This window comes from Fonsecaea nubica (genome assembly GCF_001646965.1).
Source record: "Fonsecaea nubica strain CBS 269.64 chromosome Unknown Scaff46, whole genome shotgun sequence".
Lineage (NCBI taxonomy): Eukaryota > Fungi > Ascomycota > Eurotiomycetes > Chaetothyriales > Herpotrichiellaceae > Fonsecaea > Fonsecaea nubica.
In genome coordinates this window covers 147,951-160,373 of record NW_019173719.1, presented here as the reverse complement: position 1 = coordinate 160,373, position 12,423 = coordinate 147,951, and the positions used below count along the sequence as shown (strand labels likewise).

At 53.2% G+C, this 12,423-nt stretch overlaps 6 protein-coding genes across 6 annotated transcripts; 3 read left to right on the top strand and 3 right to left on the bottom strand.

Moving 5' to 3' along the window:
- Positions 1–198: 198 nt before the first annotated feature.
- Positions 199–932, bottom strand: AYO20_06966 (hypothetical protein; the record flags this gene model as incomplete). Its single annotated transcript, XM_022645254.1, has 2 exons — positions 199–587; positions 743–932. 2 exons carry the CDS (start codon positions 930–932, stop codon positions 199–201), a joined length of 579 nt encoding a protein of 192 aa, XP_022498802.1.
- Positions 933–1,480: 548 nt separating this feature from the next.
- AYO20_06965 (hypothetical protein) lies at positions 1,481–3,298 on the bottom strand (the record flags this gene model as incomplete). The annotated part of the gene is made up of 1 exon (XM_022645253.1): positions 1,481–3,298. The coding sequence occupies one exon, from the start codon at positions 3,296–3,298 to the stop codon at positions 1,481–1,483; it is 1,818 nt and encodes a 605-aa protein (XP_022498801.1).
- Positions 3,299–4,027: 729 nt separating this feature from the next.
- On the top strand, positions 4,028–4,774 carry AYO20_06964 (hypothetical protein; the record flags this gene model as incomplete). Its single annotated transcript, XM_022645252.1, has 1 exon — positions 4,028–4,774. The coding sequence occupies one exon, from the start codon at positions 4,028–4,030 to the stop codon at positions 4,772–4,774; it is 747 nt and encodes a 248-aa protein (XP_022498800.1).
- A 483-nt stretch (positions 4,775–5,257) lies between these two features.
- On the bottom strand, positions 5,258–7,582 carry AYO20_06963 (pre-mRNA-splicing factor cef1; the record flags this gene model as incomplete). The annotated part of the gene is made up of 1 exon (XM_022645251.1): positions 5,258–7,582. One exon carries the CDS (start codon positions 7,580–7,582, stop codon positions 5,258–5,260), a length of 2,325 nt encoding a protein of 774 aa, XP_022498799.1.
- A 1,002-nt stretch (positions 7,583–8,584) lies between these two features.
- Positions 8,585–9,826, top strand: AYO20_06962 (hypothetical protein; the record flags this gene model as incomplete). The annotated part of the gene is made up of 1 exon (XM_022645250.1): positions 8,585–9,826. One exon carries the CDS (start codon positions 8,585–8,587, stop codon positions 9,824–9,826), a length of 1,242 nt encoding a protein of 413 aa, XP_022498798.1.
- Positions 9,827–10,603: 777 nt separating this feature from the next.
- AYO20_06961 (hypothetical protein) lies at positions 10,604–12,404 on the top strand (the record flags this gene model as incomplete). Its single annotated transcript, XM_022645249.1, has 4 exons — positions 10,604–11,095; positions 11,150–11,284; positions 11,351–11,727; positions 11,780–12,404. The coding sequence occupies 4 exons, from the start codon at positions 10,604–10,606 to the stop codon at positions 12,402–12,404; spliced, it is 1,629 nt and encodes a 542-aa protein (XP_022498797.1).
- Positions 12,405–12,423: the final 19 nt, after the last annotated feature.

The following is a 12,423-nucleotide window of genomic DNA, read 5'->3' as shown; positions in this document are numbered from 1 at the left end:
CTCTGCGCTTCAACGAGTCTAAGCAGTGTCTTTGCTGCAGCAGGGAAAGGACCCCAAGGGCCAAAGGTTCACCGCATAGATAGCACAGATGAGTTTTTTCCTGTTAAAAGTTGTCCCTATTCTATCCGCGCCCCTTTTCCTCGTGTCGCCAAAGCTCCCTTTTCTAAGCATTCTGAATATCCTCGAGATATTCTTCATCTACCCTGCGGATCCGCTCCCACTTGCTCCTCCCACCGCCGCCGCGGCCTGTCGCCCAGTACTACCAGCACCGAACTGCATGGGCTGTTCCTCGACCATCTTCCGCCGCAGCGCGTCCTCGACGACCCTCAGACTCTCCGTCTTGCCGCTCACTACCTTCTCAATGTCCTGCAGGTTTTTGGTCAACTCCTCAACCTTGCCCTGGTAGAACTTTGTCGCGTCCGCGGGGGTCTTTTCGACGAAGAATCCCGTGCCTACGTCGACCATGACCGTGGGGGGTTTCGACGGTTTCATAGTTGACGATGTAGAGGCAGAGGAGGGGGATTTGGGCGCGGCCAGCGTGCCCGGAACGTAGAGCGAGGTTGTGAGCGGGATGAGCAGGGGCGTGTCTGTTTTGCAGAGTTGTCAGTAATTTCGTTGGTTATAAAAAGCATTTAATATGTGCATGTGAGGAGAAATCATGCGGGCCATGCGGCACAGCGATACAGCAATACCATCGCCCACCGCACCCAACAAAGAAAAATGAAAACGCGGGACGCATTACCTCCACTCCTCCCCTGCACCCCGTCCTGTATGCTGCGGATGCAGTCCCGGAAGCGCGACTGCGCGGCACGCAGCCTCTGGTACGACGTGCTCAGGTGCTCGAGTTCCTGGGACAGCCGGGCCTGCAGCGCCGAGATCTGCTGCACCGAAAGCGTGGTGATGTCGACGGGCGTCTGTGCGGACTGGGACATCTTCTTTGTGTGTATGTGCACTCTTCCTGGCCTGTGCGTGTGTATGTGTGTGTCTCTCTCTCTCTCTTTCTGTAGTCTCGACGTCTAAGGTAGGGGGGATCGGGAATTGGGAATCTCTCGCGTGAGGGGTCGTTGCTGGCGCTCGCTGTCGTCTTTGTACGGACTATACCCTGCCGACTTGTCTGTTTGAGATCCAGGGAAGGTAAGGAGATAACACTAAGTAAGCACTCAGACTCAAGGAGGAGGACGAGGTGTTGATATTCAGTTTTGTCTTGACCTTTTTCGTGGCACGTGGGTTATTTTCCGAGGATCAGAGCAGGCGGGGAAAAGTGGGCGCCATTCATTGCAGCCTCGTGGGACAAGGCTGTGCAACCTGACCCATGCCCATACCCAACCGGTACTTTTCATCTCGATGCAGAACACTGTACAATCTCCCAAAAACCGCTCATCCTGTATATGTCTGGATATATGGATGTATCTTACATTGTGCGAGTAGGGTATCCTAAAGTACAGTATTAACTACACATCGCTTTTGGGGGGAGGGAACATCAAAGCTGCTTCAGCAGATCATGCACGAACCCGACTGCGTCGCTGATGTCGACCTCCTCTTTGACCTTCAGCCTGCGGCACTGCACCTCGACCTTCCCCTGATCAAAGCCTTTGCCCACAACCACTATGACAGGGTATCCAATGACATCCGCATCCTTTAGCTTCCAGCCCATGCCTTGCTCTTGTCGGTCATCGAGGACGACATCGACGTTGCCCAAGTCCGAAGAGGACAGTTGACTACAAAGCTGCTCGGCAGCACGCAGCCTCTCGGCGTGGGATGGCTGAACAACAACGACGGCTTCGAAAGGCGCAATAGCTCTTGGCCAATTGAGACCAACATCGTCGGAGAGACACGATGCGACTGCTGCAATCAAGCGAGATACGCCGATGCCGTGACAGCCCATTTCCACGGGCACCGCTTCTTTCCCATCGCTCAGCCTGGCGACAAGACCAAGCTTAGAACTGTAACGGGTGCCGAGGTGGAAGGTGTGACCGATCTCGATCGCCTTGTCCACGCTCAACTTGCCATTTCCGCATTCTGGACAAGGATCCCCCGATTGCTGGTTCAGCAAGTTGATGCCACCGGTTTTGTCATTCTGCGGAGCCTCAATAACATATGCGTCAATTTCTTGGTTCATGGGAGGTGAAGCAATCAGGTCGCTGATGTCGTCCAGCCGGACACGCGAGTCGAGGACATAGTATATTGCCAGCTTTTCCTTTGAACCATCCGTCGTGGCACTGGCTACAGACTCCTTGAAAGTTTCGGTGGGTTGTTCCAGCCCTGTATCTATGGTCAAGACACCGTTGAGAGCTGCCTTGACCGCATGTGCATTGATGGATCGCACTACGGCTTTATCTTGAGCGATTCCGCTGGGCAGTGAAGGACCAATGGCACGTACAAGACTGAGACGGTCGGTGCTGAGAAAGTGCTCTTCAATATATTTCTTTCCCGAGTTGCCATCCGCTGCAATATTGGATACTTCAAGCGGTCTTGGTGGATACACTGGTTGCGAAACAAATTCTTCATTGTGTGCATAGTCGCATTCCGAACATGTAATGACAATGTCTTCCCCAGCGAAGTTCGGGAAGTGGTACTCATGGCTGAGGTTTCCCCCCATGTCGCCAGAAACAGCTCTCGCCTCGACGTATTTGATCTTCAGCTCGTCAAGGAAGTTGCGATATGCGCCTCTTATCTGGTCGTACGTTACGTGAGCATGAGCAGGGGTGGAGTCGAAAGTATATAGGTCTTTCATGAGAAATTCGCGGCCCCGAAGCAGGCCGCCACGAGGGCGCTTCTCGTCACGGTATTTTCGACCAATCTGGTACAGTCGGACCGGGAGTTGTTGTTTTGTCTGAATGATTTCGGAGAGTAAGGTGGTGATTTCTTCTTCATGAGTCGGTGCCAACAGCCACTCCGTATCCCTCCGGTCTTTGAACAAGAACATTTCGCCCCCGTGTTTCAGGCGTCCCGATTTCTCCCACAGAGCTTGCGAGGATATGGACGACAGAGAGACTTTTGAGGCTTTGACAGATCTCATGTGCTTGTCGATGAGCCGTTCGAGCTTTTCCTGCACCCGCAGCCCCAGGGGGAGCATCTGGAAAATCCCGGCATAGGCCTGGCGAAGATAGCCAGCCCGGATGAGCAGCTGGGTGGCGTCAGGTGTGGCATCGTGCTTTTGTACGTTGACGGTAGGAATCCAGAAATCGGAGATCCTTTGTGTCGAAGAGACATGGCTGTGTCGAACGCCGAAGTACCTCCATTGGGTAGAACGCCGCGTTGCTCTCCTGGGCGTCCAAGACGCGGCCGGAAGCTTCATCTCTGATTTCTGTCCAGCTCCGTTCACACACTCAAGAGCATCATTGGCGTGTCACTGTTGGTGGTCGTACATTTTGTGAGGAGCTACTGTCTCAGGTTTCGAGCCGAAGGTTTTTGAGCAATAGAGAGAGTCGCATTGAAGGTCATGAGGCAGCCTATCAAGCTGTGTTGGTTGCGGAGTTTAGTGAAATGCCAAGCGAGCTAAGAAGCTTAACACTCGCTCCACCTCCTGAATCGGCCATCGACGACGAGGCTGACATGAGAAATCGCAAGCCTTTCATCTTCCCCAACCTCCAAGACTCACAAATGATCGTGGTCTCTGGTTCTGCGCCATTAGAAGATGACTAGTCTTCCAGTCGGAATGCTTATCCACCATTATGTGGTAGAAGGAAACTGACTGCCAAGAAGAGGTAGGTTTCCCAAACATTGCAGAGGAACTCACAGAAGGAATCAGTCTGTGATACAGCCAATCATCTGCTCCATCCTTTGAGAATCTCGCACTCATACCATCCCATCGATGAAATGGCTTAGTCTGATAGGCTCACCAAGTACTGCAAAGTGCTCCCGGTATGGCTGACACGGTTTTCCCAAGCCGAGCCCGCACGAAAACTTGGGTTATTTGAGGACCTTTAGTCTCGCAGCGCACAAGATCCAACACCCACCTGTATCTCGACAATCTCTGGTCACTTCTGACCTCAGTTTCTTTCAGCAGCATCTTTCCGGCCGCAAGATGATCGCTTCGCACCTCGTTGCTGCTGTGGCGGTGTCATTCTTCGCTTGCTCTGCACTTGCACACCCCGCCACCGCCAGAGCCGAGATCATCCCCGTAAACGTCACCGTCCACTCCGTCGAGCCTTTTCAACACAGGCTCGAGAAGCGATATTTCAAGTCCAAGTCGTGGGACCCGCCATACGTTGGACATCCACCACCCTGGCCGTCTCAAGAGGACGCGGCATTCCCGATCCCTGAATTCAACCGCAGCTGCTTCACCGACGCCCGGGTCGCGCTGTGGAAGTGGCGGTACCTCTGCGACCGGGCCAACGACGAGTCCCTCAAGACGACGAACCCGCGCACCCGGATCCAGTTCTGCTTCAACCCGCCGCCCTCGGCCGACCTGTGCTGCGACGCCGACGGTAACGCCCAACGCGGCCAGACCTGCCTCACGTCCCCGCTGTGGCCGCAGACGGACCAGGAAGCCGCCTGGTGCGGCACCTGCCGCTTGTACGAAGGCCCCTGCGTCTTCGGCGAGTACCCGGAGATTAACAACCCGGAGAACGTGTGCAAGTGCCAGTTCGACAAGTGCTACCTCCCCAACGACTTCAACCCGGACCGCATCAACCCGGAGACAGACCGTAGCGGATACCCGGGCCTGAAGAAGGCCACGTACGTCCGCGACGTCAAGGTCTGGTACTCTTACTTTTCGCTCCCCAAGGATGGAATCACCGACGAGGATCTGGAGCAGAGTGATTGGTTGTGATTGTGATTTCCACCTGGCGAGCGAGGATCAGAGCGAGAAACTAGTCTTCAACGGGTTCGGGAGCGTCGGTAAAGGTATGTGTTGCGCGGTGTGTGCGCGGGATATGAGGATACAACATTCATTCTCTAACCCTTGTGGCTGAATGTTGGAGGTGGGATGCAGACGGCAAACGGCGCTGATTGCAGTTGGAGGACGAGTACGAGCAGTGCAAGACAATAACACAGAAGACATTCAACTCATTAGGGCCACCTCGAGCGCAGAACACATGAATAGTCGGTGCAGTGACTTGCTTTTAGGGACTTGCAAGAAAGAAAACGGACGAAAAAGATTTGGCAAGCGGTGTGGAAAGGGGTTTGGTATTCGAAGCTGGATCGAAGCAGTCTAAAGAGGCCGCGAGGCTGAGCATAAAACTCCATGGGTTGCCCACCAGTCACATATCATCGATCTCAATCTCATCCTTGATATTGACGAGGTTTATGTGTCTCATGAATGGCCGTTCACGCCGTTCACCTCGGCACTTCGTTCCTTCAACTCACGATACTCCTCCTGCGCTTCTCTCTCCCTCCTCATCACAAAGCTCACTTCATCCCTCAGCCTCTCCAGCCTCCGTGCCAAAGCACCTTCTTCCCCAATCTGCAGAGTCCTAAATGCATCCAGCTGTGCCCTCTGCTCCTCAATTTGTTCATAGACCGTGGAAATCTTCTGCTTCAAGGTCTTTTGCCGTGCTTGATACCCTCCCAGGTGCAACGACAACTTCTTCTCGAGTTTATTGCCTGCTTCTGCGGCAGAGAGAAGATTCTGTTGTGCGGATTTGAAAGCAGCCAAATACTCTTCTGTGGTTGTGTTCGCGGTGAACTTGAGCGGCAACGCGTTTCTTTCTCTCTCCGAGCTGACAAGGCCCTCTACTGCGGCGACGTAGGCTTGACGATCTGTTTCGTTGCATGTGGCCTTCAACTGCTGACGAGCCTTCTCCAGCAGGTCATCGGGCAGCGATCTCAACTGGGGAGGTTTGCCAATTACCTTGGAGCCAGGAAGAGGGAACTTGCTTGCGTCATTCGCCATGAGAAGAGCCGCCTCTTGTGCGATCATTGCTCGGATCGGATCAGTTATGGAGGTCGCTTCTGAGGCCAATGCGTTGTAGTTGATGGTGGTCGGTCGAGGTAGAGCTCGTTGGTAGACTTGAGTTTGTCGTTTAAACTCTGCTGCTGCTGCTGCTTCCCGGGCTTGCCGCTCGCGCCTGTCGATTTCGTCTTGATCCTCTCTGTTCAAGGTGACACTGCCTGAGGTCTCTTCTTGTTCTGACGGCAACACTTCTAATTCCCATTCTGTCTCTTTGGGTTTCGGTAGAGACGAGAGCTTCGCCCTAAGTGACTGTCTTGCGACGTTCTCGGCCAACCGCATGTCCCGTGGTGTTTGAGCAACAAGCTGTCTTTCGCCTCTTTCATTGATTGTCAGGTTGTCGCGGGGTGTGCGCAGAGGGGTGGCCCCAGGAAACTGTCCTGCACCTTCGGCTTGGCGCAAGGGTGTCGCCATCGGATTTGGAGTGATCATTTGCTGTCTTCGAGGCGCAACTCCATCAAAGCCTGTCGAGCTACTACCCTCATGCAGAGGTGTATTCTCTCCACCCAACAGAGATGACTGTGTTTCTGTGAGTGCTCTGATGTTTCTGATCTCATTTGCGATATGGTCTTCTTCTGCAGGGGCCCGGGGAGTTCGAATTGGTGTAGCTCCGACCATATTCGCATAGTTAGAGACAAGCCCCCGTTCGTCTCCGTCCTCCCGCCCGGCTGCTTTCACTGCCTTATCCCCTGCCATCCCCATCTTGACGATCTCTTCCAGCTCACTCTCGCTAACCTGAGGGGCAGGCAGGTTCAAGGCTCGTCGCTTGCTTTGTTGCTCGGCCTCTCGTAGTCGTTGCATTTGTCCTGCTCTTGCAGCGGCAGCAGCCGTGGCGGATGTTGATTTGTCCTTGTCTTGTTTTTGTCGTTTGGGATCGAGGTTATCTTCGGGATCTCCCTGTCTCTTTCGTGCCAGTTGCTGCTTGCGGGGGTCGAACAGTTCCCGCTCGCGCTCATTCTTCGCCATCTCTTCTTGCGTATCGTGAAAGCCAGGCGCAGCCTGCTTTTCGAATGGGATATCTGCATTGTAGTCCATTTGGCCTTTCTTGCGGGTGGTTATTTTGATATTGATGCCAGCATTTTTGAGCTCTCGTCGCTTCTGCAGCACAGCAAGTCTCCGTGACTCCTCCAGTTGGCGTTCGCGTGCTTTACGCTTGGCTTTCTTGCCTTGTGTGTTCGCTAGACGTGCGCGTGCCTCGCTGAGCATTTCCTTCTCGTCCTCGTCCAAATCAATGGTGTCCGGGCGCGCAGGTTTTGATTCCGGGTCGGGGTCAAGCTCGCCAGGGCGCAGTTTTCGAACCTGGTCACCTGTTGGCGCTGCAGTTTCTCCGCCCTCTGGCCCTCCAAGACCCAATTCATCATTCTCGCGGGCTTCTGCTTCGTCGAGGAGCTTCTGGTAGCGCTCCAGGCACTGCGTGGCCGTTCTTCCGACGATGGGCGCAATTGTCCGCCATTGCGTGGGCATCAACTTTGCCAGATGTAGCAACTTCTCATCCTCCTCTTTGGACCACTCGATCTTGCGAATGCCCGGGTCGAGCCATTCTGTCCATCTCGCCTTGCACTGTTTCGGGGTCTTTCGTGCGAGCAACGACGAAACTCGAGCCCACTGGTTCAGGCCATATTTGGAGACTGAGGCTTTGAGGATTTCATCTTCGATGTTTGTCCAGACACCTCCTTTGACGACCGGCATCTTGCCGTTGGGTGAGCCGTCGCAGTGTGGAACGAAAGTGCAGGATCAGGCGCAGATCGGATTTTGTAAATTGTAGACCTTTTGGCAAAGGCAACTTCGAAGTGACACCTGAATTAGTGGAGTCGAAGCTCGGAGCGGAAAATATTGGCGCCGAGTTTCATTGCTGCAAGTCTCCCAGTCCGTTACAACTACGAGGTACTATGTACTTTGCTCCTGTACCTGCGCTATCCAAAACCTTGCACTGCTTATCGCATGTGACCGCGCGAGGTGCGCTTGACGATACTTCTCTGGCTTGCCATTTGCCACCCGCGACATTGCACGAGGAAATCGGGATGGGAAACCCAGTCGCCTTTGATGACTGGACTCTTTGCAAGACTCAATTTGCCTTTGGCATGCTTGGTACGTGGGTACATGATTTTGAGTCTGTTGACGGTAAATGCCCAAAGTCTGTGCTTATTGAGGCTTTGGATTTTGGCCGACGACAGACACTGACTCCCACCGGGTCACTTGGTTGTCTTAGCGTGCTCATCGTGCTATCTCGACGAGCTAAGAATGTGAGAATCAACAACGGTATGTGGGGTAACAGGCCTGGCAGATGAAGGGGGAAAAGGTAACTTCGATGCCATGTCGCTAACATGGACAGTCTCTTTGCCGTAACGGGGATTGCGTGCCGTTGATTGCGATTTTCGGAATACCTCATTCAGGGTCGTTCGCATTTCTCGACTACGGCGATGGCAAAATGTCTACCCTCGAGCTTCATTCGGGAGATAGATTGAAGGCTATTATTGAAGCCGATTTGAAGCCTGTGTCTTCGTCAGGAAGAGTCCCCACGCAGTTCTCCAGGCAGATTCAGCATTTGATCTCCGACATGCAAAGTTGAGGCGCGAGCAAGAAAGAGCCGACTATTTAACCGATCAGCTGCATCTACTGAAGAACTCAATACGCCAAAGTACAAGACGAATAAACGCAGTTCTCGCCTCTTAGTTAAGCACAGCTGCTGAGATGGCTAATGCCTCGCTCGGGTTTTACGTGGCTCTCCAAAGCACTGGGATCATCGAGATTGCTTTCGACCCCAGCAAAAGCGCAAATGAATCTCTGTCTGTTGTAGGAATCAACACGAACGCTGGTTTCATGCCGGGGTGGCTCACCTCGTTCGCCGACAAGGTCTATAGCATCAACCGTACAAACTACCCGGACAGCGATGTCGGTTCGGGTGGCGTATTCGCATTTCAAAGAGCTTCCCCTACAACTTCGACTGGGACTGGGAACAGGCTTGTCCTCCTTAACCACGCAAGCAGTCATGGAAAGGGAGGCGTCCATTGTGAGGTGAGCCCAGACGGAAAGATCCTCGCAGCTGCAAACATCACGGCGTCGACGTTGTCAATCTATCCATTACTCGAGGATGGCTCCATCGGCGCGTCCACGTTTGTGTTTGACTACAACCAGTCGGATCCTGGGCCTAAAGAAGCACACCCGCATCAAGCAACATTTGATCCTTCAGGACAGTTTCTGTTTGTTCCGCTTCGGACAATGGATCGTCTAGACATCTACTCTGTCAACAGCCCCCAGCAAGTCAACAAGGTTCACAGCATCCCAATACCAGCACCGGCAGGAGCTCGGCATGTGGCATTCAACTCCATCAGTCCCTCCAAGGCATACATGTATCTCATCAGTGAGAAGGACAACTCGATTCGTGTCTTTTCTCTGGACTACAACACTGAAGTGGCGGTAGGTCTCACAGTCGAGTTCAAGCAGACCCTTTCGGCGATGGGAAAAGACCTCGCTCCCACACCAGCCGAGCACAAAGACCTGGCTGCTGAGATTGCTGTTAGCAGTGACGGGAGATTCGTCTATGCGTCGAACCGTAACTTGACACGAGTCGACGACGATATTCTGACAGTTTACTCTGTCGATGCCGACCCTGCACATGATGACCGCCATCTGACATTTCTTCAATCTCAATCGACACGGGGTAAGCACCCCCGAATGTTTGCACTCTCCAACGATGCGGAAAACAAGTGGGTGGCTATTGCCCATCAATTCAGTCAGGACATTACCGTTTTCGCAAGGGACACGACAACAGGTCTGCTGGGCGAGGTGAGAGGTCGAATTAGTGTCAAGGTAGTCGAGCCATACCAATCTACCCCAGACCAGGTCAGCTTTGTCAGTGTCCGAGGCCAACAAGGGCGAGAGGATTTTAAGAGAGGTCGGACAGAAGGGCCAATGTGTGTCTTGTGGAAATAGGGCCGCAACTGTCGAGATATCGGCGTAGGTCTATTCTCAGCCTCGCAAGGCTCAGCATTACCCGCTGTTTATACCACGAGTTACAAAATAAACGTCAAAGACACCCATACGCACAGACAGACTTGCCAATTGCAGTACCCACTGAGGTATTTGACTTGAAGAAAAGACTTAGTCGAGAGGTCAGTCGTCCAGCAAAGACTGACTGACGTTGTCCTCCAGTATTTTCCCTGTCGGGACGAGTCCTTCACGCAATCATTCGCAACATCTTTCTACCTTTTCCGTTAGATTCGATCGTCAAATCTTTCACCCTGTTGTCCACAATTGTATCCGCCACTACTCAATGCCATCGGTCTGAAAATTCACCGCTTTCAGAGAAGTCATGGCCTGTTCGCTCCTCTGCCGCTCTGCTTCGGCCGAGGTTTTGGGATCCATTTTTCTTAGCGATTTCGGAGTGATTGATCAATGAGAGTGCGGCAAACGGATGCGCTACTGACAAAAGACCTTTGATCAGAGGCACTTACGGGGTCAGCTTCTAGCCAAAACCCCACGGGGTACACGAGGTAGAATTGAAGTGGTGGGGAATCTCACGTTCTCACGATGCCTCTTTGAACCCTCCTCCCTTTGCTGGCTTCTGTATATGAAGGGTCGAATTCCCTGTGGTCTGGATGCCTTCGATTTCCACCTTCTAAGCTCAAGACACTTCGATCTCAGAACTTGGGCCGCTATCCTTCAATATCTCGCAGCCCAGGCTCTGTCCAGCGCCAGGCCACAGGCACCATGGTGTCCTTCAACAACAGGATCACGGAGAATGTCAATGGGAAACTGGCGTTTGCTTCCACGGTCATGATGCTGTCTCAAATCAATTTCGGAATGGACCTCGTCGCCTTCTCCAACACCCAAGCCATGTCTACGTTTAACAAGAAGTTCGGCCATTACAATGCTAAACTGGAACGATATGCACTGGACCCGTACTTCCTCTCGCTCCTGAACAGCCTTACCTACGTCGGTCAAGCCTTTGGCGTCATCACAGGTGGTTGGATTGCTCGACGTTGGGGCCGAAGGGCTTCGTTCTGGGTCATGTCTGTGTGGGCAGTGTTGTCTGCTCTGCTCCTCGTCACGGCACAGAAGAAAGAACAGGTCCTCGTGGGTCGCATTTTCAATTACGTGTACCTTGGCCAGGAACTTGTCACGGTTCCGGTATACCAGGCAGAAATTGCTCCCCCAAAGATCCGAGGGATGATTATCGGCACGTTCCAACTCGGTACAATGGTAAGTAGAGCGCTTTCTACAGGCGTGGCAGTGACTTGCTAATACTGCGTCCAGGTTGGTGCTTTCATCATGGCATGCATTACCTACGGGACGAGCAAGCTAGACACCGAGGCCGCATTTCGCATTCCCTTTGGCATTTTCTTCGTTATCCCAGTGGTTGTCTTTGTCGGATCTTTGTTCATGCGCGAGGTACGTGTATCCGTCGAGTCTCTTGATAACCCCAATCCGTTCTTCTTGCTTACTTGTTGCTGTCAGTCCCCACGTTGGCTTCTTGTCCGAGAACGATCAGAGGAAGCCCTGGAGTCGCTCCGGCTCTATCGACAGGGCAAATTCACCGAAGAGGAGATTATGGAAGAATACCGTGACCAGGTGGCTATGATCGTCGCCGTCACGAACGACAAAGGCACATTCAAGGAGATGTGGCAGGGGATCAACCGCAAGCGATCCCTCATCGTGATCGGCTCCAACATCAGCATCCAGATCAGCGGACAAGGACTGTTCAGCAAATACGGCACCATCTTCTTGACCGACCTCCATGGACCGAATCCTTTCCAGATGTTCCTCATCAATACGTCCTTGCAGATTGTGGTCATCCTGGCTGCTATGTATCTCTTTGACAGAATCGGTCGCAAGTAAGTTTCACTCGACACGAGAGAATTCCCCAGACTAATGGTCTATGGGCAGCCCTCCGTTGATTATCGGGTCCATCATTCAGACCACCACATTCCTCGCCATCGGTGGACTCGGGACTATATCGGATCCCAGCAAAAATGTCAAAGTCGGACTCACGGCCCTGTTTACCGTCTACTACCTGGGCTTTGTCTTTGGCTGGGGTCCCATCTACCACATCCTCTCATCCGAGATACCCACCTCACGTATGTTGCCTGTGTTTCCTGTTCACAGTCTGTCCATTCCGTGGAATGAAAAGGCTAATAGCCCATATTTGGATGCAGGCATGCGAGACATCACATACACGGTATCCAGCATCTTCACCGTCGTCACGCAATTCGTCGTCTCTTTCACCATCCCGTACCTGCTGTACGCGCCGTACGCGGACCTCGGGTCCAAGATTGGCTTCATCTTCGGGCCCATCGCCTTCGTCACGCTCCTCTTTGCCATATTCTGCGTGCCCGAGTGTCGCGGCTTTTCGCTCGAAGAGATCGACCACCTGTTCAGGGCACGGGTGCCTATCCGCCAGTTCCGCAGATACAAGCACGGCCAGATTCTGCCGGAGGGGGGTACCGAGAAAGAGACGGAGAAGGCGGGAGAAGGGCCTTCTGTGGAGCTCAAAGAGGTCGCTGAGATGTAGACTCTCGGTTGATGGGATG